The 25,128-nt window shown below is 33.3% G+C and overlaps 1 protein-coding gene across 14 annotated transcripts in view; it reads right to left on the bottom strand.

Moving 5' to 3' along the window:
• LOC140666131 (autophagy-related protein 16-1-like) overlaps positions 1-25,128 on the bottom strand; it is a 277,683-nt gene that overhangs the window by 205,740 nt on the left and 46,815 nt on the right. The window contains exon 9 of one of the 14 annotated variants that reach the window (XM_072892991.1): positions 1,966-2,483. The exons of 10 other annotated variants lie outside the window; for them this stretch is intronic. In XM_072892991.1, coding sequence (XP_072749092.1) covers positions 2,424-2,483 — 60 coding nt within the window. In that variant the 3' untranslated portion in view covers positions 1,966-2,423. Of the gene's footprint in view, positions 1-1,965; positions 2,484-4,350; positions 4,837-25,128 lie in introns of those variants that run through there. 3 more of the 14 variants (XM_072892984.1, XM_072892985.1, XM_072892996.1) reach the window with 3 other exon arrangements.

The raw sequence follows: 25,128 nt of genomic DNA on the forward strand, positions 1-25,128 counted from the left end.
ATAGCAAATATTAATAACGCATTTCACCTGCGCTTAAATTTTTTGCATTGTTTTACAACGTTCGAGTATTTTTAGCAGTTACAAAACCGTTGACTCAACGTTCACTGATAAGCTCACATAGAAAATTTAGTGATGGACAACTGGTGCGATTATACGTTAGCAAGCATGATGACATGGCAGGTTGAGATATTCGCGAAAACGCAAATACAAAAGCCGTTGATAGATTGATGAGCGCTCGTTAAATGCATAGCTTTTGCGGAAGTGTAGATCATCGTCGAAAGAGAAAGAAATTATACGCAAGACCCTCTTAGTGTTTCAGTTACGTTCGCTTATAAGGCTTTGCAAGAAAATTAAGCACTTGAGATTATCTAAGAGACCACGGAGGAAAATTAGTGATTAGTACTTGCTCTCTCTGAAGAAATTGCAAATAAAATAACTTCGCTAAAATTGTTAGACAATATTCTATTTCGTACATGTAAGCAACACAAATTCTTTTAAATTTAACAAACAGCACAAATATTACATAATAATAAGTTTATAACACTTTTTTGTATCTTTCACAAAATCTTATTCAATCGTGTTGTGTCCGTCACTAAAATGTAATTTTCCTAAGTAATAGATATATAAAAATGCATCAAGAAACTTTTTAAAATATATTGTCATCTTTCATGCAATCTATTATCAATATATGAGAACAAAAAACCTTTTCATAAGACTTTATCTTATATCTTACGCGTATACATAGTTTATAATGTGTTATCAAAAGGCATAACATTCAAGACATTTAATCTTTAAAATACTTGTTCATCGAAACTTGTTATTCATCGCAAAAGACAATTAATGCGATTAAGTTGCACGTATTTCCTACCGAAAAATCAAATTTAATCTATAAGTGAAATAAAAGAAAAATAGGTTTCCCTGGATTTCTCCATATAGAATATAGAGCATTCGCGCCTAAAAAACGCGCGCACGCGCACATACATATATATTTTTTTATTTATGCAAAAATATTTTTTTCACTATATATAGGACATGTAGCGAAACAGTTTTCATTTGACTAGTGTTTGGCTTTTAGCGGGTATTGCAGAAAATTAAAAAAGGGAATTACATGGGTAAAATGAATTAGCTCAGGTGCTCCGAGAATAGGCGTAAATTGCTCAACGCACATCCGTGCGCTTCGTGCACACGAGAGACGAGAGGCCAGAGAGAAATGGAAGCAAACATACGCGGGGTTAAGCACACATATACGCACGTATATGTATGTACACGTACAGCATGTTAGAATACTCTTTAAACTTCTCTCGGTTCTCGGTGCCCGTGCGGTGGAGAGAGAGCAAATCAATATGGGCGCGGATAGCATGCGCATTGCAACGCAACGAACTTTACGAGCTAGCGCGCATAAAATTTATATTTGTGCGTTTTTTAAAGCAAACGCACACGCGCCACGGCGTTTATCGGGAACCATTCATTCGCTGCTCCGGTAGCGGTATAGCGTTTCAAAGAGCATTTGCCTACCACACCATTCGCTCTAAAATGAATAGCGAACTGCATGCGCGACGGAATCGAAAGAGAAATCGCGACTTCAAACAGATATTAATATATCCGCGCGTACGCTTGGTTAAAAATCTCATTGTTCTTTATGAAGACGTACATTTTGTACAGCAAAGCTACACGCCAAGCTATCTTTTTGCAGGTTAATAATATGATCGATAGACGTGAAAACAAATATTGTAACTTAAATAGAGCGTTAGTTAGTAGTATCGTATATATAAATTTTCATTATATTTATTCGATCATATTTATATAATTATAATTTAATTAACAATCAACTATTTAAATTAATTAACAATAAAACAGAATAGAATATAAAATATTGAACTTGTCTTATTAATGTAAAACTGATAAAAAAGACATATCACAATAAAAATGTCTAGCATTATGCTTTATGTTATTTATGCTTATGAGATTAATAAATCAAATTTCATATCTATATTTCGTTAAATTTTTGTCCGACTACGACAAACATTATTATTCAGAAGGAATGCGTGAGAGATCGTGAATTAAACTTTAATAATGTATAAGTATAGGCTAATTACCGCATTAAAATTCCACGTTCGTTTCGTGTAGGCATATCCGGCGGCAATACGTAGATAGACGTTACGAATTAGCCATGCTTTAAATTAATTGTGGAAGGATTTGTATTAACATAATTGAATTTCATTGGATTAAAATCTCTTATTAGACTAGCGGGCACTGATATATGCATTTTATGCAGATTTGTGAAATGCTACAGAACGTGGAAAAATATTCAATCATATAGAGGCAGTCAGATCGCGGTTGAAAAAACGAGAAAAAAAAATTTGCGAAGCTCTTTGATTACCACGCCGAGGTCTGGTTATTCTGTCCGGATGCATGTCCACTGCTTATAAGCGTGTTACGCCTCCGGGGGCAGCTTTGACGAAGAGCATGGCGATTTGCTCAAGCTTTAAGCAAAAAATAATATAAATTAATTGAGATTCGAGTTTAATTGGAATAAAACGGGCAGAAGTACGCGTTTCCATTTGTGCGTGTACATATACGCATAATGAATATCGTGACATTTACAAAAGTATTTAACTATGGAAATGCAATGGAATGTAATAAAAACAACAGAAGAAATTTAGCTATAGAAAACTTCCCACCGAGTTCTCAAAGTATTGCACCAATTACCGGATTATTTTTTAATTGCGCTTGCTGCGCTTCCACACGAAAATGGCGTGCGAAACATATTTTAACCATTATCAATATCAATGCTTTCGGAAAGTTTCAGCAGCTTGTTAAACACTGTCCTTGAACAGATAAATAAATACATGAAAAATATAATTACATTTTAGTTACATTAAAGCACTAATGAGCAAAGTGAGATAAACTGAGATATTTGTATGTTAATTTCCACAATAATATCAAGCGTAAATAGAACTAAAATTAATTAGGAAAAAAATAAAAAAAGTATTTAACATACATATAGCATTTTAAATTATAAGATTGTGTTGCGTATAAACTAGATTAAAAAAATTATTAAGCGTTAATATATTATGTGCTAACCACACAATGCAACATATTCAATATAGTATTTTACTGGATTTTTAATTAAAACCTCGAAATTGTATGTCTGTTTATCGATTTAATAAATATGTCCCATTCACGATAATTTTCAATATCAAACGATACAACAATGAATTTACAAAGATTTAACAGAATTAAAAAGTTGACTGATTAATTTAATTTGAGTTAATCAGTTTATAATGTATATTATGCATGCCATTTATATTACTTAATAAATCATTTATGTAATGTGATTATTTCAGAAATATGCGCATCAAAGTCACTCATTCACAATAATTTACCCAAATTCTTGTTTTCAATAAATAGTATCAGCGCTGCCTCTCTTTCTCTCTCTCTCTCTCTCTCTCTCTCTCTCTCTCTCTCTCTCTCTCTCTCTCTCTCTCTCTCTCTAATAAAATATAAATTATTTCTAATTTATCAAGTAGATTAGTCAACAAAATTTAATAATTCTGTATTATTTTCTATAGTTTTTTGTAATTTAAAGATACAAAATTAAATTCTTTATGTATATAATGTATATGTATTAATTATACTATACTACGATAAATAAAATAATGTAATTGAGTCAACTTGTGTATACGTTCCTGCATATGCATAAATATTAAAGAATTTTACGTATCAAAGCTAACTTTAAATTTTAATTTATGATTAAATCATATCACACATTCCATTTTATTTATAAACTCAAAATAAGGCAACATGAGAAACACAGCTCATGCAAATAATTAATTAATTATCGTGCACAATGCAATATGATATCATTTATTATAATCAAATATAAAATAAATGAAAACATGTAATACTTATACACAAATTAAATTGAATTTAATACTTCATGATTTACTTATTATTAAATGTATTTGTTCTAGTGAAAATTAAATCTGGAAAATTAATATCAAATAATCATGCATATGTAAAAGATGTACTTTTTATTAGTTCTAATAACTGCCTTCATATGTAGATTTTTTGCATCAACTGAGTTTGCAACTGATTTTTTTGTAATAAGAATATCGAAGCATATTAATTGTTAAATAACTAATTAAATGTTTCACCAATATAATATTTCACCAATCAAACTTTGTAAATGCAAATAAATAACAAAGATTAATTTATGTAATTTTATATTTATAGAGAGATTTATATTTGCTTTAATAAATTATTAATTAAGATAAAGCAAATTTATTCAATGCAAACGTAAAAATAAAATATAAAAAATGTTTATAATATACATTTATAATATAAAATTTGAAAAAATAACTGCGAAAAAAATATCACGCTTTTTAGACAATATCCCTTACAATAGTCTAAAATTTATTTCGGTGTATTTATCGTCATAAATAAACAAACGCGTGATTGGTATATCTTATATTGAAATGTGTGTATGTAACATATTAAATAGATGTAAGTGAATAGTGCAATTGATGGAAGGGACGCATGGACGGATGGAAGGTGCAGTATCCCGTGGCTGCATCTAGAGACTCCCCTTGATCACGATAGCACGTCCTTCACTTATGAGCATATAGCCGCCCGATGGTAGCTTTGAATTTCACAGAAAGCGGTCCGCCGTCCAAGCTTTAATTGAATCGGCCGAAATTAATTTCAGCTGTCACCCTCGGAAACTCGGAAGGTGGGTGAGGACGAAGAGGAAGCACGAGCTTCCGGCCCTCCTAAATCTTGAAGGCGTAAATTGCTTGCAGGAATGGATGTCGTCAACTCTTAATTTCAATGATTCTTAGAAAAAAACAAAAACAAAAACATGCAAACGTGCATGTATATGTGTATATGTAGATTTATATTTAAATCCATATAATGTATATATTTACATTTATCCATATTTAAATACATATATTCGCTCATAGACGTACGCGGGTATAAAAATAAAAATTCAATTACTTATTTTTAAAGTTACAGTAAAATATTTCTTTCTTTCTTTCTGTCTCTCCTTCTTTTTTTCTCACAAATGCACTAATCTAATATAAAAAAGATAAATAAAATTATTCAAATGTTATTTTACATATGTAGTAAGAGATTAAATATATATATTATCATAAAAATTTCCAAAGAAAATCTCGGATTTTATTTGATATTATAAATAGATATAAATTGCGAAATTAACATGTTAAAATAAAATAAACAAAAGAAAAATTAATATAAAATTATTACTTAAAAAAACGTTTTCTTATTGTTTACAAAGATGTGGAATTGTAGCAAGTTTGAATAGGTTTAAATGATGAAAGCATGGGTATTACGGTTGAAATCGCTCAATCCACATTAATACTCGATTGAACTTGCGGTAGTAATTTATTTTCTCCTGAATGTCTTCCTTTTATTTTTCTATATCACTACCGCACTTTACGTACCACTTATTGTAATTTCAAGATTTTAAATTTTTATTTATTACCTATTTTAAAGTGACAAATTTACTGTTTAAATTGCCAATTATATGTTTATGCGGACGATGCGCTTGCATATAACAAAAGAAATTATTCATGTTTATATATATATATATATATATATATATATATATATATATATTATGTGTGTATAGTATGCGCTTATGTAATTAAAACATTTCCAATGTAATAATGCACTGTTTTAAAATAAAAAATAAGCGACTGTGTATGCAATAGAGAGAATAAAGGTTTTTCTAAGGAAAAATTAACTTCATATATATATACACATATATACTCATATTTAAAAAAAGTTACTAGTAAATAAAGAATAAACTTACGTTGTAAGTAAATATATATTTTAAAACCTCCAAACAGTACAAATAAAACAAAATCGATAGATGTGTTTATCCATTCATAATCAACGTGACAACACGGATTAATAAAATAGTCAATGTACCAGGAAGTCGCATAACGCGATTTATTCTGAAGGATATCCGATATAATGTGTGATGTGGCTAAATTGTAGCTATTGCAAGCAATATCGGGATCACAATGACAATTCCCGCACACCACGATGAAGCTCGAACGAGAAGACCATTTCGACATACCGGAAGCTGTCGATAGTATGAAGTGAATCGATTCGTATTCTCGTTTATCCCCATGGTACGGCCATGGCACTCGTATCCTGCGTCCAACGCGCGTACGGGATTATGGTACAAAGGATTTCCCGCACATTTACGTGGCTCGAATGCAAATCCTCACCTCGCGATGCATCCCCGACGAGTTCACTATATTTTTTTCCCCCTCTATGACAATGTGCACGTTTTCATGTGCGTGAAACTTGTGATTGTGTTACGAAAACCGTGCTCAATGTAGAATCTCGTCCAGAGACAGTATGTTTCAAAAAGATTCTCCCGTTGCACAATCATTCCCGATGAAATACGAATATATTGTCTTATACAACAATATACGATATTTCAAACGCGCAATATATTTTAAGAGATAATTTAAATATTTGAGACTTATTTGTGGAAGAAATACAACTGTAGAAGCAGTTTTGCAAAAGTTTATATGCTCAATAAACAGCAAAGTTAATTATAGCTTATCATTCAGTTATCAGTAATTAGATTATCAAAATACCTAAATTTTAAAAATAGTATCCAAACCAATCAAATTAAGGTATTAAAAATAAATGTCAAATACAGTTTTCTGGGTCATATAAATAAAAAGCAAATATTAAAAAAAAATCATATAAATATCATCATGCTCATAACCGAGTTATTCATTATTTATTCATATTGATGCACAGCATTGAACAAAAAACCTTTTATAAATGTAATCTCTTAACTCCCACAAGCATAGACTAAACTCAACTATCTTTATTCATATTTTTTAAAACATTTATTCTACAATAAATAAACACAAAGCATTTGCTCTCTTTTCATTTTATTCATGAAATTCATTATACGTAACTATATTTAAATGGAAAAAAATTCAAGTTTTATTGTAGCAAAATCGAGAATACTGTTTGTTCAGTTCGTTCCTGATATCGATTTCAACACTTGCAGCATCCGCACGCATGACGTTCGCATGTGTCAAAAAAAAAAAAAAAAAAAAAAAAAACGAAAGGATTCAGGTGATATCAATGTTTTATGGTATCACATTTGCAATGTATCTGTAACCTGAAACGAAAAAGATGAGAAATCCCGCACTATGTCTATTAAATAGCTAACGTCAGCTACAGAGTAATAAAACAAAGCTGTAAAAGCACATACATATGTATATCGGGTTTTGTGCACTCTACATGTATGTCATAATACAGTGTAGATGGTAGAATTTAAGATCTAACTGAAAAAAATTGGATATTGTTTAGAATTGGAAAGTTTTATAGATTTTTAAACTGCATAAATAATTAACATTTTTAAACAATTTTTGACAAATTTTAAAAGTATTAACAGATAATAAAATCGTCATAATCGTCAGATAATCTCGAGTACATTTTAATTTAACAGACATTTGATTTGAGATTTAATCAATATTTAATATTAAACATTAAAATATTGCAATATTTTTTAATCAATATTTAATATTAAACAGTAAAATATTGTAATATATTTTTTAAATTGTTGGCAGAAAAAACTGACATTGTATTCACATTCAAGAATTCATTAAACGATGGCGTATATACCTTATATAAATGCACATAAGATTCACATGAAAACAGTCACTGATATATTTATGTGCATGTATATAAGAACGTGTATATACATGTAGATATGTATACAACTGTAGGCGAAACCACAACGATGCGAGTTTTCGCGTGATATCACGATTTCTCTAGCTTTATTTCTTTTCATTCACTTTCCCGTCTGCCTCTCTTACATCCAATATTATTCTTGGTTCTCTTGTCGTAATACAGAGAGACCAACCACTGTGTAACAGCAGTGACGAGTCTCTCGGCTAGTAAATTTCACGTTCGTGGATTCTCAAAAATTGCAGGCGCAGAGGAAACTATATTTCATCGAGAATGATTTAGTTATAACTTTAGACTTTAGATTATAACGTTACGTTATATTAGTTATTTTAAATTAATTTTTTTACATACAAGAAATTAAAATGTGGAGACTGAGAAATTAAAAACTATTTTTATTTTACTTTTATTTTACTATTAAATAGATTAAGTAGATTGAGAATATTTAATTCGTGAAACGAAATATGTGCATATTTTTGTTCGAAATGTTGGCCGTATTCGAGGCGCGTTCGTATAATTGCCACCCCTTCAAGGACCTTACGAAGGTTTCGACCGACGTGTGAGCTCTAATTATCACCTGGCAACATGCTATTTAATGTACAGCTGTTATTACGCTTTTACACGCTTGACAGCAACGAATCTTTCGCAGGTCAAAAAAAGGGTGCATAAAAATTGTATGTACACTTCGTTAAAAAAGCGCGTACTTGGAAATAAAATAAAACCAAATATCTTTTCGTCTCTTTAGATTGAATGAATAAAATAATAATAATTTAATAATGCAACAATGCCAATGTATATATGTTGCATATATGTTCTCTCTATTTTTCCAATTTCTCTGTATTATGCTTATTATACGCATAATATACATGTATTACAACTGCATAATATCGTGTTGTTATACATATATTATTGTTATAATTAAAAACGTGTCTAATCTCAGTTAACAATAACAATAATACAATAAATAAAGCGATAGCTTAACAAGATTACTTATTTTTAAATATTTAGAAGAATCGGAAAAAAGAGTGTCCATTAATATTAATATGTATATTATCGTATATGAAAATTTATATACAATTAAATACTATAAATATGTAATAAGTATTTTAATATTTATTTTAAATAGACACATTTAATTTCGTGCAATTAATTTTTTTAATTTAATCAGGAAAATATTTGCGCTACTCTAATTAACACTTGTATTTGAAGTATTATTAAATTTTAACGGGCATAATAAAAAAATTAGCATATTTGTAATATCGTTAGAATTTAAAATAAATGATTCTCTAAAAAGTTGAAACCATATAAGAACTGTTGATTAACATATTTGTATAAATAACTTATTACGAATGAGAGCATATTAGATACAAGTTACGACAAACGCTCAAAAATACCGGATTCGTTCTGACTCGATACTTTTTCTTTTGCCGAAGAGAAGATGCCAAACATTCCAGGATCCTTTCCAGCTCTAATTGCACGAAAGTGCGAAATAGTGGTCAAGAATGAGATGAATTTTTTTTCCATCCGGCACATTCCACCTTGTGTTAATGTCTCCGCCAAATAGTCCTTTTACGTTTCGAGACGACGTAAAAAGATACCGTAAGCGTGACTAGGAAATAACAAAAAAAAAATAAATAAAATATATAAAACGTCGCTTGAAATTATCGTTGCTATACCCTTTCTTCTAAATCTGCATCAAAGAAACATATGGTCGTTTACACTGTAATTAAGCTAAGGTTTACTATAACGATAAAGATAAGTGTTCGAACACTTTATTTTCTTCGTGGATGCACAGGACATACGAACGTAATTACTGCAAAGCAGCGCTAGTAGAAATTACATCGAGTTTTCAGAGTGTTACGCGCCAGCTCGCACTCTGCTACGCGATCTCACCGGGAGGATATTCTCCCGTGAGAATGTCACGTGGAATTGGTACCATTATCACCAGCTTATCGTTATCGTTCTGCGCGCGGTAAAAGGAACTCTCCGCGGTTCCGTTAAAGTCCCTGGGGGTAAAGTTAATTTATACCGAAAGCATCTACCAATTCGGGAAGCGATACCATGGGAGAAATGATGATATGAAAACTGCTGCAAGATATTGCAATGTGACAGCGCAATTTCAATTAATATTTCAATGAGCATTTTCATGAGGGAATCGTTATCATGGCATATTGGATGCAATTTTATACGCATTTTTGCGCGACGCGTCTGAAAAGAGGAAATTAATAACCTCATAGACAAATAAAAATGTTCCTGCAAACATAATGAAGATAAATGGATCTGTATTTAAATTATCATGTTAAAATTGTTTAGCATGCATCAATTAATTTTAGATGTATGTTCACATATACTTTTTGTAAATAAACAAACCATTATATTAATATCTCTCTAAATTTGTATACTTTTTAATAAAAAATTTTCTTTTTGCTTTCTTATACATGCATTTTACATATGTAATATTATTTAATTGTTTATAAAGCGTACAATTGATAATTCTATGTATTCATTGTCAATATGGTTTACTGTATACAGTAATGAGAATGCTACAAATATAAAATCATAATTGAAAAAATATTAAAACGTAATAATTTAAATAATCATACTTAAAATCTAACACATATATATTACTGCTTTTATCACTTGCATTTGCATATTTGTTTTTTCTTAAAGAAGCTAAGAGTGTTTATATTTTTTATAATTACTTAATTCATATAAGTATCTTTGCAATAAAGTTTAAAATTTAGAATTTATTAGAGTACAGTTTATATGAAAATAACTCAGGTTAAAGATATACAAGCGTATTGCCAAAATTAATTTATTGAAAGTCTTTAATTTTAAATTGTTCATAAATCTAGAATCATAAATCATCTTTATATAATATTAACAATCACCATCATTTCTTCTGACGCGTAGCTTTTAGCATCTGAAATCGAGAGGAGCACCGACAATTCGGAAGTAGTTGCATATTTAATCGCGCAATACCGAGATCGAGATACCTCCCGTCGAGTTCACTCCCACGTTATTTCCATGTTAATACTCAACAAAGTGGCGGATAATTATTCCCTTCGTCGTCGAATTCGTCGCAGTACATTATGCGCTCCGACATGTTAATTCAACTTGTATCGCATATAGCGGCAGAGCGTAATCCAGTTATTGAATGGAGTTTCTAGTAGATATGCAAAGTCGGACGTTGTAATAAAAGTTATCGTAAGTGGGTTATAACACGCGTTTCACGTCTAAAACTTAATCGCGCGTTGAACGCCCACGGTGCGGTGAGTCGGGAGTGCATTCGTCGTTTGTGCCGACTTATGTCGTTTATTCCGCGACTTCGTGTGAGGATTATTCATTTCGCCTCAACAGTCGTTAAGGGAGCTCCGAAAGACAGAGAGCCGCTGAGCAGGGTCGGAGGTGGCGAGAGGACGACGAAGTCGGTACGTACCGCGGTTCCCCGAGTGACTATTTCAGCACTTGAAATCTCGGCTTGCTAATTCCGGATTGTTCGCCGAAGCGTGCCGCGACGTTTCCAAGTGGTTTCTAAATTACTCTCGCTTAAGTCCCCGAGTAAACAAAGTGCTCCGGGCTGCGGCATCTGTATTACAATGAGGTGACTTTTACGTCTTTTAAACAGCAAAAAAAAAAAAGCATTCGCCGCAAGGGACATTTAAAACGCAGCTGGTATAATTCATTCTGTGCGTTTAACGATGACAGTACCGCAAGGCGTTTCGTGATGTAATTTAAATCAGTGTTTCAAAATACCAAGCCTCCAACGAGTAACAAATTAAAATCCTACAAATAATAATAAGAAGATTAAATATATCATATTATTAGATTAACTATGTGAGATTTATGAATGCAAAAAAATTTACATACTTCTTAATATTTTCAAACAACTTGAGAACGAAACATACATATATTTAACATATATTTATTAATTGGAATAACATTAATCTAATATAGATAACATATTAGAAGTTTCGCATTAGATATGCATTAGTATCATCTGCCTCTAATCTTCAGCTAAGTTATAATGTATGTCTACTTGGACATTGAGACGTCCATTTTAATGTCGAGCGGCTTTCACGAGAGAAATCCACATAAACAGCTGTTCAAATGTCAAAATGTTCGTCACACAATTGTCTCCGCATAGAGAAGCCAGAGAAATTCGCGCACAGAAGGATTTTGGCGTCTGCGAGTCGCGTGCCGTAATATACACGCGAAGCACGGTATGCAAAGACGTATCTAGGAAGCTGAGGAAGCTTCCTAGATGCATGCAACCATATCGCTTTCAACGATATCTCCCGTATCCACAATACACCTGCTCTCGAGATAGCTTCAGAGTATCTCTTCTCTCCCGTTGTCCTCTCGTTCTCGCACCCTTACATCGTCCCTCTCGGGGCGTCGTCCCTCGCGTCACACTCGCTCATCCTCCTCATTCTCACCCTTCCTGCTCTGTTTCGCTATAACCCTCGTTCGCGCGACGCAAAGCAGATTGCCAAATATCCACAGGTTGTTGATTTTGTTGACTGTGTGTGTATGTGTGTGTATGCGGATAGCAAACCGATGTTACGTGTAAAGACGAGAGCATATACGAAACCGTGTATAGTGAGAATGAAGTATGAATCTGCAGTCTCTCTTACATTAATGAGATAACTTTGTTGAAGCTGATCATAAACAAAGTGTTAATAAGTCCATTCTCTTCTTTCAATAAAATATTTAAATAATTAAATATTCTGCTTTTCTCAGATTCTAAGATTCTGTTGCATTTCAATGAATGTGTTTGACTGCTATATATTTATTTATAAAAATCTATATTTATATTTATTCATAAAAATACTACGGAAAGAAATACGTAATGTGTTTTATAATGCGTAATGAGAGATTTATGAGATAATAATAATAAATATTATCACACGCAATACGTAATATTCGTATAAATTATCTAGTAAATCCGAATGTATTAAATGCGTGAAATTGATAGATATTATTGTTAATTACAGTTCAAATATATTATTTTATTTCTAAAATTTGTCAATTATTAACTTTCTCTAGAATCGATCTTCACTCGAAATAAACATTTTATAAATATTTCGTTAGAGATTAATTGGAGAAGTAGAGATACTTTCATATGTGTATAGCTAATATCACATAACGAATCAATATAACTTATTTATAATTATTTCATTCGTATGATATTATAATATGTAAAGTCAACATTTATCTGAAAGCCACAGAGAAATATATTAACATGTGTTTAAATCGTATGTAAATATAAATGTAAATATGATTCAATTCTCAACACAGAATTTGTCTCTCTAAATTAAGTAATGATAAACATATAATATTAAATACAAAATTATAATAAATATAATCTCCTCTTAAATAATATATTATAAATTTTCTAAAGTTTCCTTGCATTATAACATAAATATCCATTATAATTTGTTAAAATAATCAAAATTAAAAATGAAATTAAATATACTTAAGTATGAATTGTACTTATCATAAACCGAATAAAATAAGAGAAATTACAAATGATTGAAATAACCTGTTAAAAAAAGTGATGAAACCTATGTCAATCGAAACGCGTAATCCAGAACTTTGCTTGTCAATTTTGGAAATTGACAGACAGCGGATGCTCGAAGTTGAGCTCTCTCTCTCAAACCCAAACAAGATCACACTCCAAGCGGCCACTGCCAACGACAAAATTCAATCATCGAGATCGCGACTCCGCTAGAATCGACCCGGCCGACAACGAGCTCCATCCCATTGACTTCGGCTGCACAGCCTCTCTGGATCAGCCGCATCTGCTCTCAATGCAGTTCATATCGGGAGCCTTACGACGTTGGAGTTTGCGAAGACGATAAACGGTCGAGAAAGAGAAAGAAAGAGAGATGTATATATGGAAAGGTAGAGAGAGAGAGAGAGAAAGAGAGACTTTCTCGGAAATTCCATCGAGGATTCGAGTGATGTTCGGCTTGTCGTGCTAACCAGAAGAGCGAAGGAACTACGAATCGAGCGGGTTCAAGACGGGAAGCGAGGTTAGAGACGGAAGTAGGTACTTGGATATGGAAATGGGTTACCCCGGCACAAATGCGAAGCTTGAATCTATCAATTTCACTCCGCAGGTAAGAGCGATTGGTGGCGATGGTGGAGGTACTAGGCAGCTTCGGTAATTCGCTGATTCGGAGAATAAACATAAGGATAGAAAAGTGGTGTGAGATCCCTAGTCGAGAAGGGAGAAAGAGACGGATAAAGTACGGAATGAGAATTAGATGCAATGGGGCACTCGATGAACGATCGAAATTGACCTCAAAACGGAAAGCAAGAGAGTCGAAAGAAAGAAAGAGAAAGAAGGTCACACGGATTGCCGTAGAGTAGAATGGGAAACCTTCATCATTATATTACGTGCTGCGGGTGTAAAAGTTGTACATACATTCTGCGAAAACGAACTTGCGCGTGTATTCGGTGATGGACATCATTACAAGTGTAAATTCCATCCAAACATGCCTCCATTCTGCGGACAACCAGATTAAACGGAAACGCGAGAGATGTTGATTCTCGAGTACATATTTCGCACACATTGTTACGAAATCGATACGTATACGAACAACTTGTATGCATTGTCCCACTATGCAGTTTCTCCAAGTTACCACACGTTGACGATAGGAACGGTAGCCGCCAATTAAACAGTGTCGATTCGACCATGGATGCACAAGTGTGGAAGTAATCCGCATGTATACATGTTTGTCAACCCTATAGAAAGCCAATTGTTTACGTTCATCAGTACGATTGTTTCACACGCAGTTAAATATCGTCTTTGTCCGTCGTTTATGTGCCGAATCACAATATGACACGCGTAATACGCACGCCGCGTGATCTCTGTCGTTGATAATGTGACACGCAATAGGCCGTGTCGGAGCCACTTGGATAGGGCTTGTACCTATTCCCATACATAGCTGCGAATCGCTCTATACAGACTACAACCAATCCAACCAACCGTTCGCTTGACGTTACCGCGCGTGCGATAACGTGCTCGTTGATGTATGCACGAGTCGCAGTTTGTCGGTTGCACCTCCGCCGCCGCCGCTGCCGCCGAATTGAGGCCGATCCCGTGTCACTAGATTCACAAAAGCTTCCGGTCGATTTACGAGCGCGTAGGGCTTTCCCCTAGCCGAGTGTTATGCGACCAAATGGTCATGCCGCGTGGATTTCAATGACTTGTAACGTAGTTTTCCGTTGAACGACGCGTATAAACGCCAAGCACGTCGCGTGCTAATTGCTGAGTACGCAGTGATTGATAAAAGATATCACATAAGACAATCCTTATTAGGTTGAAAATGTTATACAAAAATTATGTATTAATTTTTAGCTGTTTTATACGCTTCAAATCTCTCTGTCCCTCTTCTTCTCCTTTTCTCTCTTTAATATAAATGTATGTGTGTATATATCTTTCTTTTAAATATGTGTATAATCAGTTGGTAATATTATATAATTTTTTTAAGTCTACTAATTGTAGAGAACATTTTTTTTTAGAGAATCATGATTAAATTATTTCATGTCATAATCAAGTTTTATAATTTAATTAAATTAAAGCAATAAAAAGAAGCCATTTATTTTTCTATATTTTACATTTAATTTATCATATATATAAAGACTGTTTTAAATTATAGTCTTGTTGTAATTTACATGTATAACTTTGAACATACACAATGACATACAGAATTGCATATTTTTTAAAAAACCTGCTTCGGACAATTCAAATTGATTATAAATACATACATGTATTTATATCAAATAATTCTGTTATGAAATTATCAACAAAATCAAAATATTAAAATAACTGCAAAAATATCTGCATTTATTATATCTTTATAAAGATATAAAGATTATTTGTAAAGATTGCCTGCCGAAGTATTCTACCTACATCGCTTTATTTTATATTTATAGCTACGCGTTCTTTTAACTAAAAATTCCTTCACATGCAAAGTGAAAGTCATGAAGATTAATGTATGCGAAAGTGAGGGTAATTGGTTCTCTATTCCCACGATACTAGAACACCAAAAAGGCGGCAAGAAAAAGGCGATAGAGAAAGGAAGAGGAAGAGCGCGATCATTTTCTTCGCCGTGCGAGCAAAAAAAGCAAAGCTTCACAAAAATGAGGCAAGTTGTTTCCTTCTCGTTCACCAAGCAAACTGAAATAGATAAGATTACCAAACACAAGATACAGAGTAAACTTTGCAAACATGATATCCTCCTCCTGAGGAATCTTAAATTGATAAGAAAAATAAATCTCTCTAATAAAATAAGGAAATAATGATAAAATAAACATTTATATATGATTTTTTCGTAGAAATTTTGTTAACATAGTAGTGTATAAGTTTTGTGACATAAATTTAGATATACTTAATAAAAATTTTGGCATTTTTTTTTTTTAGAAATTTCTGTCTTTTCTTATAAGGAATTTATTCCTTTTCATACATAATTTTTACTTATGTTTACAAAAGGTATTGACAAAATTAAATTGCAAAAAAAAAAATACGGTTAATAAAGGATTTTTTGTAACTCACAATTAAACTGAATCATGTTACGCTCTCTGGAGATAAGCAAATTAACCGTCGAAACTTTTGTCTAATGCTGTACAGCATCAAACGAACCGATCACCGGCGTGCACACGAACCGCTCGGTCTCGTCGGCGCATGTTGTACGTCGTTGCCGTCGGCACGTTAATTAGCACTCTAAATCAAGCATATAAATCAAGCGAGGTGCACGTTTCCGCGAGGATGATCAGCGGAGGACGCCTACTCGCGTTAACTTCGTCCGGAATATATATCGGTGCACTCCACTTGCAACGCTCATCCGCGCCGCGCCGTACGATGCGCCGAGCTGGCGAAAACCGCTCGCTCATTCGCGAAATATTGGCGTAGAAATCCAACGTACTTATCATTAGACTACGCGAATATCTTCATAAGATATATATATATTATCCGACTATCTCTTGAAAATGGAAAAAGGCCCTTGCGGAAATTACTGTGCAAATACTCGATCGGCTCTCGAGATATATCCATCCCGGGGCAATCCCACCGGATTGATCCCCTTTATTCGCGGCATTCATGAGAATCCGCGGCTGGGGAAACGCAAGAGGAAGGAACGAATGAACGAACGTAAGAACTAATTGACGAACTAAAGAAAAAAAAGGGGGAAGTAGAGAAAGAGTATTCTTGCAAACGTTCCGTTCTACAGTCTCAGCTCTCTTCAAGGAATCCCGCGCGAGAAATTCCTCCCCGGCTTATTCACCATCTCGTCGGTAACTATCAATGGCATCCGGCTAGTAATTCTACCAACGACTGCCGACATACCAGTCCGTTCGATAGATAACGAGTAACGACATTTTAGGCAGATAGTAGCGGTCGTTACGTCCGGCTCTTATGCAGATTACGTTTACCCGAGAGCGATCGCCGCGTTATATTTCATAGATTAAAATTAACACGCGCGAACCACTATGCAGATAAACGCGCGCGTCTAGGATAGATATACACTGACTACCCGCCCTCGTCCGTGTTGACTGTTTTGCCTCACGGCGTCGCGAGAAATAAACCCTACATCGTCATCGGCGTGTAGCAGCATTCAACTCGTATATATCTAGTTTCATTTACTCGCTCTCGCAATTAGGATTCCAATTAAAGCGTTATCAAAGCTCCCATTGTAATTATGTGTGTACCTGATGGTCATTAATAATTACGTATTTACAGCCGGTATCGATATATAATTTTCACCATCCGCCTTTATTAAAGTTCAAGTACTTGGACATAACCAACTTATGTGAATTCATTGATCTACATTTTTTATTCCTATAGTCTCAATTATACAGCAAAATTACACAGGCAAATAATTATACCACTGAATTTTTTGTCAACGACAAGGTTATGATTGATTGTAAGTGATATCTTAACCTTTCGTCTTCGTGAGTTGCAGGATCATTAAATTTTCATATTTACGCGATGCTTACACATGCGTATTTATAATACAACAAGTTTTCTTTTATTACGCTAAATTTTAATAACAGTTACTTTCAATCCTCTAAGAAGTAATGTTTAAGAAATAAACTAATTGTAAGAGAGTTAAAAGATAAGAAAATAATTTTCTTTAAGAATTTTTTGCAATGTCAAGATCATTAATTATGTTTTAAATAGGATCATAGATATTCATTAACTCGATGTTGTAGCTTCTCATCAAGAAGAATAGAACGACTTATAATGAGCTTGAATAACCATGATTAATGATCTTGAAAGAATGCATTTTCGGACTAATTTCAATGCATCTTAAAGAAAGAAAGAGAGAGAGAGAGAGAGAGAGAGAAAGAGAGAGAGAGAAAATAAACATTTAAAAACATTTAGAAACTCGTGTGTGTGTGTGTGTGTGTGTGTGTGTGTGTGTGTGTGTGTGTGTGTGTGTGTGTGTATGTGGTGAATTAGATTTAAAAAAATTAATGTTATATTTTATAAAAAAAAATAGTTTTATAAAACAGTAAATAATTCATATAAATAAAAATAAAATTTATGTACATTATATATATATATATATATATATATGTGTATATAATTATATATATAAAATATATATTAATATACATATGTATAAAAAAAAATATATATATAAAATTTATTAAAAAAACTAAATAACTAAATTTTTTTACAAACAATAATCAAATATATTCTGTACATATAAATAGATATAATACTTGCTAAATTATTATATATTATTTCAAGAAAATAGTATTTTAGAATAAACTTTAATGTTAATAATTTTATATATTTACAAGTTCATAATAGCATTTGATGTACCTATATAAAATTTGCATGTACAAGATTAATTTACCAATTACAAACTAGAGCAGCAGTGTCTCATAAATGGTACCGAATAATAATATGGTTCACGAAGTGACATTTACGTTCAAGTGGTATCCTCATCATCGTACCGTAACCAAACGCGACGATAACTTCTTTGTTCATGTTCAAGATCCATAATGACGGAGTTAGTGTAGCACAGGTATTAACTCACGCGTACTTACACAAGGAAGGATATTTGCGGTAACAATGCGGAAATGCTTTCTGGAGTTTCTGCCAAAGACAGGTTACGCAGACCATGGAATTATTCATGAGTCGCAAAAATCACTGGTCGTTCATTAATTCTGGGAACACAGGAAATTTCTGTAACACATGCTAATTATCCTACTAATTAACGTGATACCACATGGAGATCATAAAATTATCAAATCATTCTTACGGGCTCTCGTTCGTCACATTTACGACTCGACTTGAAAGGAAATCCGATGCGTGCAAATTGATTGACACTTGCAAAAGCGTCTCAGACGATTTGTAATGGGGAGTCGATAGCACTCTCGTGCGAACGCGTTACAGAATGAGATGCCTTTAAAAAAGCTAAGTCGAATGCGTCATAACGACACGACTGAATTATCTACCCCCGGAAAAAAATGATTGTCGCATATATTAACTCGCACGCAGAGGCTTCGGACGGGAGCGTCGGACGGTCGGGATATGTCATTGTACCTTGAATGAGTTTATCGCGAGTGCCTCATCGTCCGGCTTTGCCACGCAACCGGTCGTTTTTCACATGGCATATACGCCCCTGTGCGCAGCCTCTACCTCCATTTCATTTTTACGCGCTCTAGGCAACGCTGGTTCAGGTTATGGAAATGGGATGACTAACGACTCGCTTCCTCAGCCCCAACATATACTAGTACCACTTTCTACTGGCTGATAACGGTAATCCTTGGAATTTAGGCGATATTTTCGATAAAACATGTGCATGCATTTTTCAAGTTAACTGCTAAAAGCTTTCGGATACGCTATATTTCTGTTGGCAATCACTAATACTGATTAAATTTTACTTTGAAATTGACAAAACAATGCGAAATAATGGCAAAAATATAATATCGGTATTTATATACATAATAGCTGATTCGATTAATAAAATATTTTTATCTACAACTACATGTTTATATTAGTGGTCACATAAAATAAAGATGAGTAAAATAAAGAAACCACGATTCCACGCAGAAAGTATAAATGAATCGCATATTAAATATTTCATAATTTTATGAGCGACGCACGAGGAAGAAAAAAAGAGAAAAAGAAAAAAAGAAGAAATAATGCCTCCCCTAAGCAGATTAAAAATGTGGAGACGCTTGCTTGGGAATAACAGAAAAACAGCAGAGAGAAGAGTCGCTTATTCAAAGCGCAGCTTTGATAAAAAGAGTTTCAATGAATAATGAAATTAGAGCAAATTGCGTACCGTCAAACCTAATTTGTACATAGCATCGTTGTTATGTCTCTTTTATACATGTATTTAATATCGTTCGCTCAAGGGAAAACAATCTCGAGACGGTCACAAACGAAATCTGTCGTATGCGATACCGGCAACTATAAATGCATGATAGGTGAGCTCATAAAATGAAATTGAAGCTACCGATAAAGGTCTCAATAAAACGCTAAACGGCGTATCGTTAAATACTAAAATATTTCATATTATATTTACGATTATAGGAAGGTACGAGCGTACAATTTTCGTTAACATTGGTCTTGTGTCGCGACGAAAATATCGGAGTTATGGGATACTTCTGGTTTATAGACTAACAAAAGACCGAGACTCGTATTTAGAGCGCGTGTATACGAGAAACGATTTACTCTTTTTCTCGAATTATACTCTGAGAGTTTACTTTCGACTTGATTCTTCGGCTTAAGCTCGAGAGATTATGCCAAAGAGCAGCTCTACATATAATGCGAAAGGAATACGAGCACGAGAATGAAGAAGACCTTTTACAATCATACACGTGGGTCAGCATTTTCCACCACTTTCTTACATATGATAAAATATAAAATCTGAAAAAGATTTTTATTATTTTGCTGTTTGCAATTTAATTAGTAAATCCATTGTTACTTGATGATACACGTGGGTCAGCATTTTCCACCACTTTCTTACATATGATAAAATATAAAATCTGAAAAAGATTTTTATTATTTTGCTGTTTGCAATTTAATTAGTAAATCCATTGTTACTTGATGATTATGATATCTATTATCAATAAATTCCATCATTGATATATGTGTACAGCTGTACATACAGCATTTGTGATAACCGGTGATAACATTAGCCTTTGCCGTGTAATATGTCATGCATATATCCCAAAATAAATAGCATATTTTTTTTATAATTAGTACTATCGCCATTCAAATATTTTTTTCAATTAGAGATTATTTGAAACATCAAAATTTTATAAAAAAAAGAGATTTACAATTATTTTATACATTTAAACAATTATTTATTACTGCTTAAATAATTAGTCAATCATGATATATTTTTCTTTGTTTATTAAAGAGATAACCATGTATTGCAAAAATTCCGCATTGAAAAATTTTAAATAAAAAATATTTTTTATTTTGCTTCCTGGCAAAAACTGAAAATTTACCATATTGATCCATTAACAGTGGATTGATAGATTGATTGATATGGCTCACAAGTTTTAAATCTCTATGTCATTGTCATCAATACATACACAGCACATACACATACACACACACATCTAGTAGAAGATATTTTATTTAACAGTAAAAAAATCGGCGCGAACAGGTTTGACGAGTATCGCATTGTGGCATCACAAGTAGGTAGAATCTGCACCTCTTTCTCTTGTTACTTGCTCTTTTCGTTATAATTTTCTACTTTATATTTATTATACAGTTAGAATCATTGAACCGTAAACTTCGAACGTATTATCAAATATATGATTAACATTTTTTTATTCAAACATTTAATCAAATTTTTATTCAAACTTTTATCAATTTTTTCCTCATTTATTTAGCAGCAGAAAATTTAATGCAAATATCTACTTATAAATTTGTTTTTATCATTGGTATTTAGTAAATTTTATTAAATCAATTATAATTTAACATAATTCAAAAAAGTACTAAGACTTTTGTAAATTTATTTAAAAGTTTACCGTGCATATGAAAAAATTCATATAATATCTCATGTATAATTTGTATGTAATATATATTTAAAACTGTTAAATTCACGTGTAACTCCTCATAACTCTATAAAATTCACTTTGTGCAGTTTAAGCATATCAGACAGCATTAAAAGAAATTATGCAAATTTATCTGCACCTAGAGATATAAATTTATATATATCGCGATGAAAGTATCTCTATCGTGCCAATTACGCTTGAAAGACACGTGGCTATGCATCCTGCCATAATTTCGCCTCGAGTCGAGTCACCACTCTTCGGGTTGTCAAATAAATATGATTATCGGGTCATTATTGCGGATCGAGCCTACTGAAGTATCAATGAATATCATCGGAGAAATATCGTCTATTTAACTACACGCAATTTCGATGTCGCTGGCATAAATAAGCCTCGAGTATAACAACGGCAGATGCGTTGTTCACGAACCAGACGGTTCGCGTGTTGACGCAACGACCGACGATTTTCTAGCGTATGCCTCATTCGCGAATGCGCATTTCATTCGCCCGACAGCTCATCCTCGATTCTCCCTCGAAACGATCGGTTGGCAATCAACCGGATACCGCGGGGCAAAAAGCGGAGAGGGCGGCATCACGCGGTAAGAAATTTGCAGCATCGCGATAAATCAGAAGGGCGAGCGAGAGATCGTCTCGCACCTTCGATGGCACACGGAACGTGACACACACACACACGCATACATGCACATAGTTCTTACCATATAAAGTAAACTTTACTGATATACTGACGAGTATTTGCGAGATTGTAGAGAAGGAAATTGAACAATTCTGCCGGTCGCAGATATAAGAAGAGAATAAGAAAGCCGTCAACAGAGATCTATCACGTAGGGCCTTTGATACTGATTCTACTACAGTAGTCTCTAACGGCGATAATGACAATATCACACGAAAGAATTGTGCGTTGAATTATTGCTAATTATTGTGTAAAGTGAGATTTTGAATAGACTTGCGACGCGCGCGTACTGAATCAAAAATAAATAATAAAATATCTTGAAAGTTCAAAGAAAATCGCGCTATTCTCATTTTTTTAAGATAGAATATTCGAAAATTAAAATGTTTGAATTACTCTTATAATAAAATGTAAAATTTAATTCCTTTTCACTTTCGCGTTACACAATGACAATTGTACTAACTTGTTCCGATAACTTTTCTCCCTCAGGTGTTATTTCGAGACAATATACGAACAATTGTGTTAGTTGGCTGGTATGATGCAGAATGGAGTGATTAGAGAAGCTCGATTCTAGGGACAGATTTCGTGATAAGCGGATGCGCGTTCGTGACACTTGAGATTGCGCAATAGCGTCTCTAGAGCAGTGAAGTAGTCGTTTGCATTGCTTGTTTGCACTTGATATAGATGTACGTATGCTACTGATGGTAGGCATTGATGCTCAACACTTGGCCTTCCTAACAGTATCATGAATATTTACGCGGCATCTTTCACAGCGAAATCAATGTATATGCCTGCACCTAGAAACTTTGCAATATAGTAGATATACTCTCGTCGTAAACTTCGCGTAAGCGACATGGATATTGCTCTCTCTTATTTTTCTTTTTCCTTATCGCGTATCTAAAAGATTTGTCCGCGCATAGCTACTTACGTTAATCTGAGAAGAAAACGTTTGCAGGAAATAAGAGCGCGGAAAGTCTCTCTCTGAAAGGCGAACGCGAACGCTCGTTTCTTCGAGACTTAACGCTTAGGTAGCGAAAGTTCATAAGCTTTTCGTAAGAATGTTGGTACAAACTTCTCCTTATCGTTTTATATATTATGGCTTATAACGTTACTACCTATTCGGATGGAAGTTATGTCGAAGGAATTGTTGCAACGTTTTTCTATGACTCATGAGCGATATAATACATCACATATAACGTCTATTTTAAAAAATTTTTAAATATATAATTATTACAGAATTCTTGCAGAATTCATGTCTTAAGCATTATGAAAAATTTATTTAGAAAAACCGATTTGTTGCATATTATATATTTTGTGCGTATATACAATTATTAATATATGAAACGTTTTACACGTAGCTGTACGAGTATGTGTTAAAAGTTATATATAAAATTGTTCAGAAATTATGATTATATACTGACATTACGACAGAATGAGTTAAGATGTACATATAGATAGATGCATTAAAATGATGCTACAGAATTATTAGTAAACTGATAGCACAGCGCTTCAAAATATATAATTACCAACAATGTTCTACTGCATAAATGAATAGGATTTACTCGTCAACATGACATAATGATACGTGAGAAAACGCTCGTCAAACAGGAATGTCCTTTCCTTTAAAATCAAACTTGATATAGTAATATAAATTTGCAACGAAAAATAAAACATGCTATCGTGCGGCGAAGAAATATACTCCACGTATAAGTACGTGCGTATAATCTGACGAGCTCGGGCGTGAATACGTGCGGAAAGAGAACCGTAGGTAGATGAAAACGCGGAATGAACTCTTAAATATTTCATGACGAATGAAAGATATGAATTTACATCATATAGACTGCAGGAAGATGGTGGTATGTTCGGCATAGTACCGGTTGCGCGAGACGATAGGCACCGAAAGAACGAAACGAAAGATGCAAGAGAAGTGTTAGTGACTTGATAAAAACCCGACTCTCGAATATGCTGGATGTGGAGAGTACGGGCGTGATGTGGCATATTATGCTGTTAATACAGTGCATATCGAGACGCGAGCAGCTGGCGAGGGAATCATAATCATTCACTTTTTTGCTCTTCATGATGCTTTTCAGCTAACCTCGCTCTCGCACACACATCGTATGCACATTTAGTTGCCTCGTTCTTATTAATAAAATAATAAAAGTCATTATCTTTCGATATGAAAGCTAAGATTTTAGGAATAGCGCAAAACTAGATGACGATGCTCCAATATTAAAATTATCTTTGATTGTTCATATTTTAGAAAATAAGAATTATAATATTAATTACGGGCAAAGATCTATCTTGTTTTATTCTAAAAAATTTCAAAAAATTGAGTATGGTAAATAGTCAATGTTTTATTCTCTTATTTTATACTCTTTAAAAGTAATGCTTTAAATTACGTTTCTCGTTTCAAGAGAAAATTTCGAAATTAACGAATCTCGTCCATTATCTGTACAAGTCGCGGTATATACTACAATACAATGCGATCGCGAACGAGAGAACAAAGTTTGTAAAATCAGTGTAATAGCACTAATACTGCAGAATGATTGAGCTCAAAAGTTCATTTCTGCGCGAAGACCAATAGAAGCTCAATGTGCTCGGTCAATATAAATTTAGAATTCCTGCAAATATATCGGTAGCGATAATATAGTGATT

This window comes from Anoplolepis gracilipes, chromosome 5 (genome assembly GCF_047496725.1).
Source record: "Anoplolepis gracilipes chromosome 5, ASM4749672v1, whole genome shotgun sequence".
Lineage (NCBI taxonomy): Eukaryota > Metazoa > Arthropoda > Insecta > Hymenoptera > Formicidae > Anoplolepis > Anoplolepis gracilipes.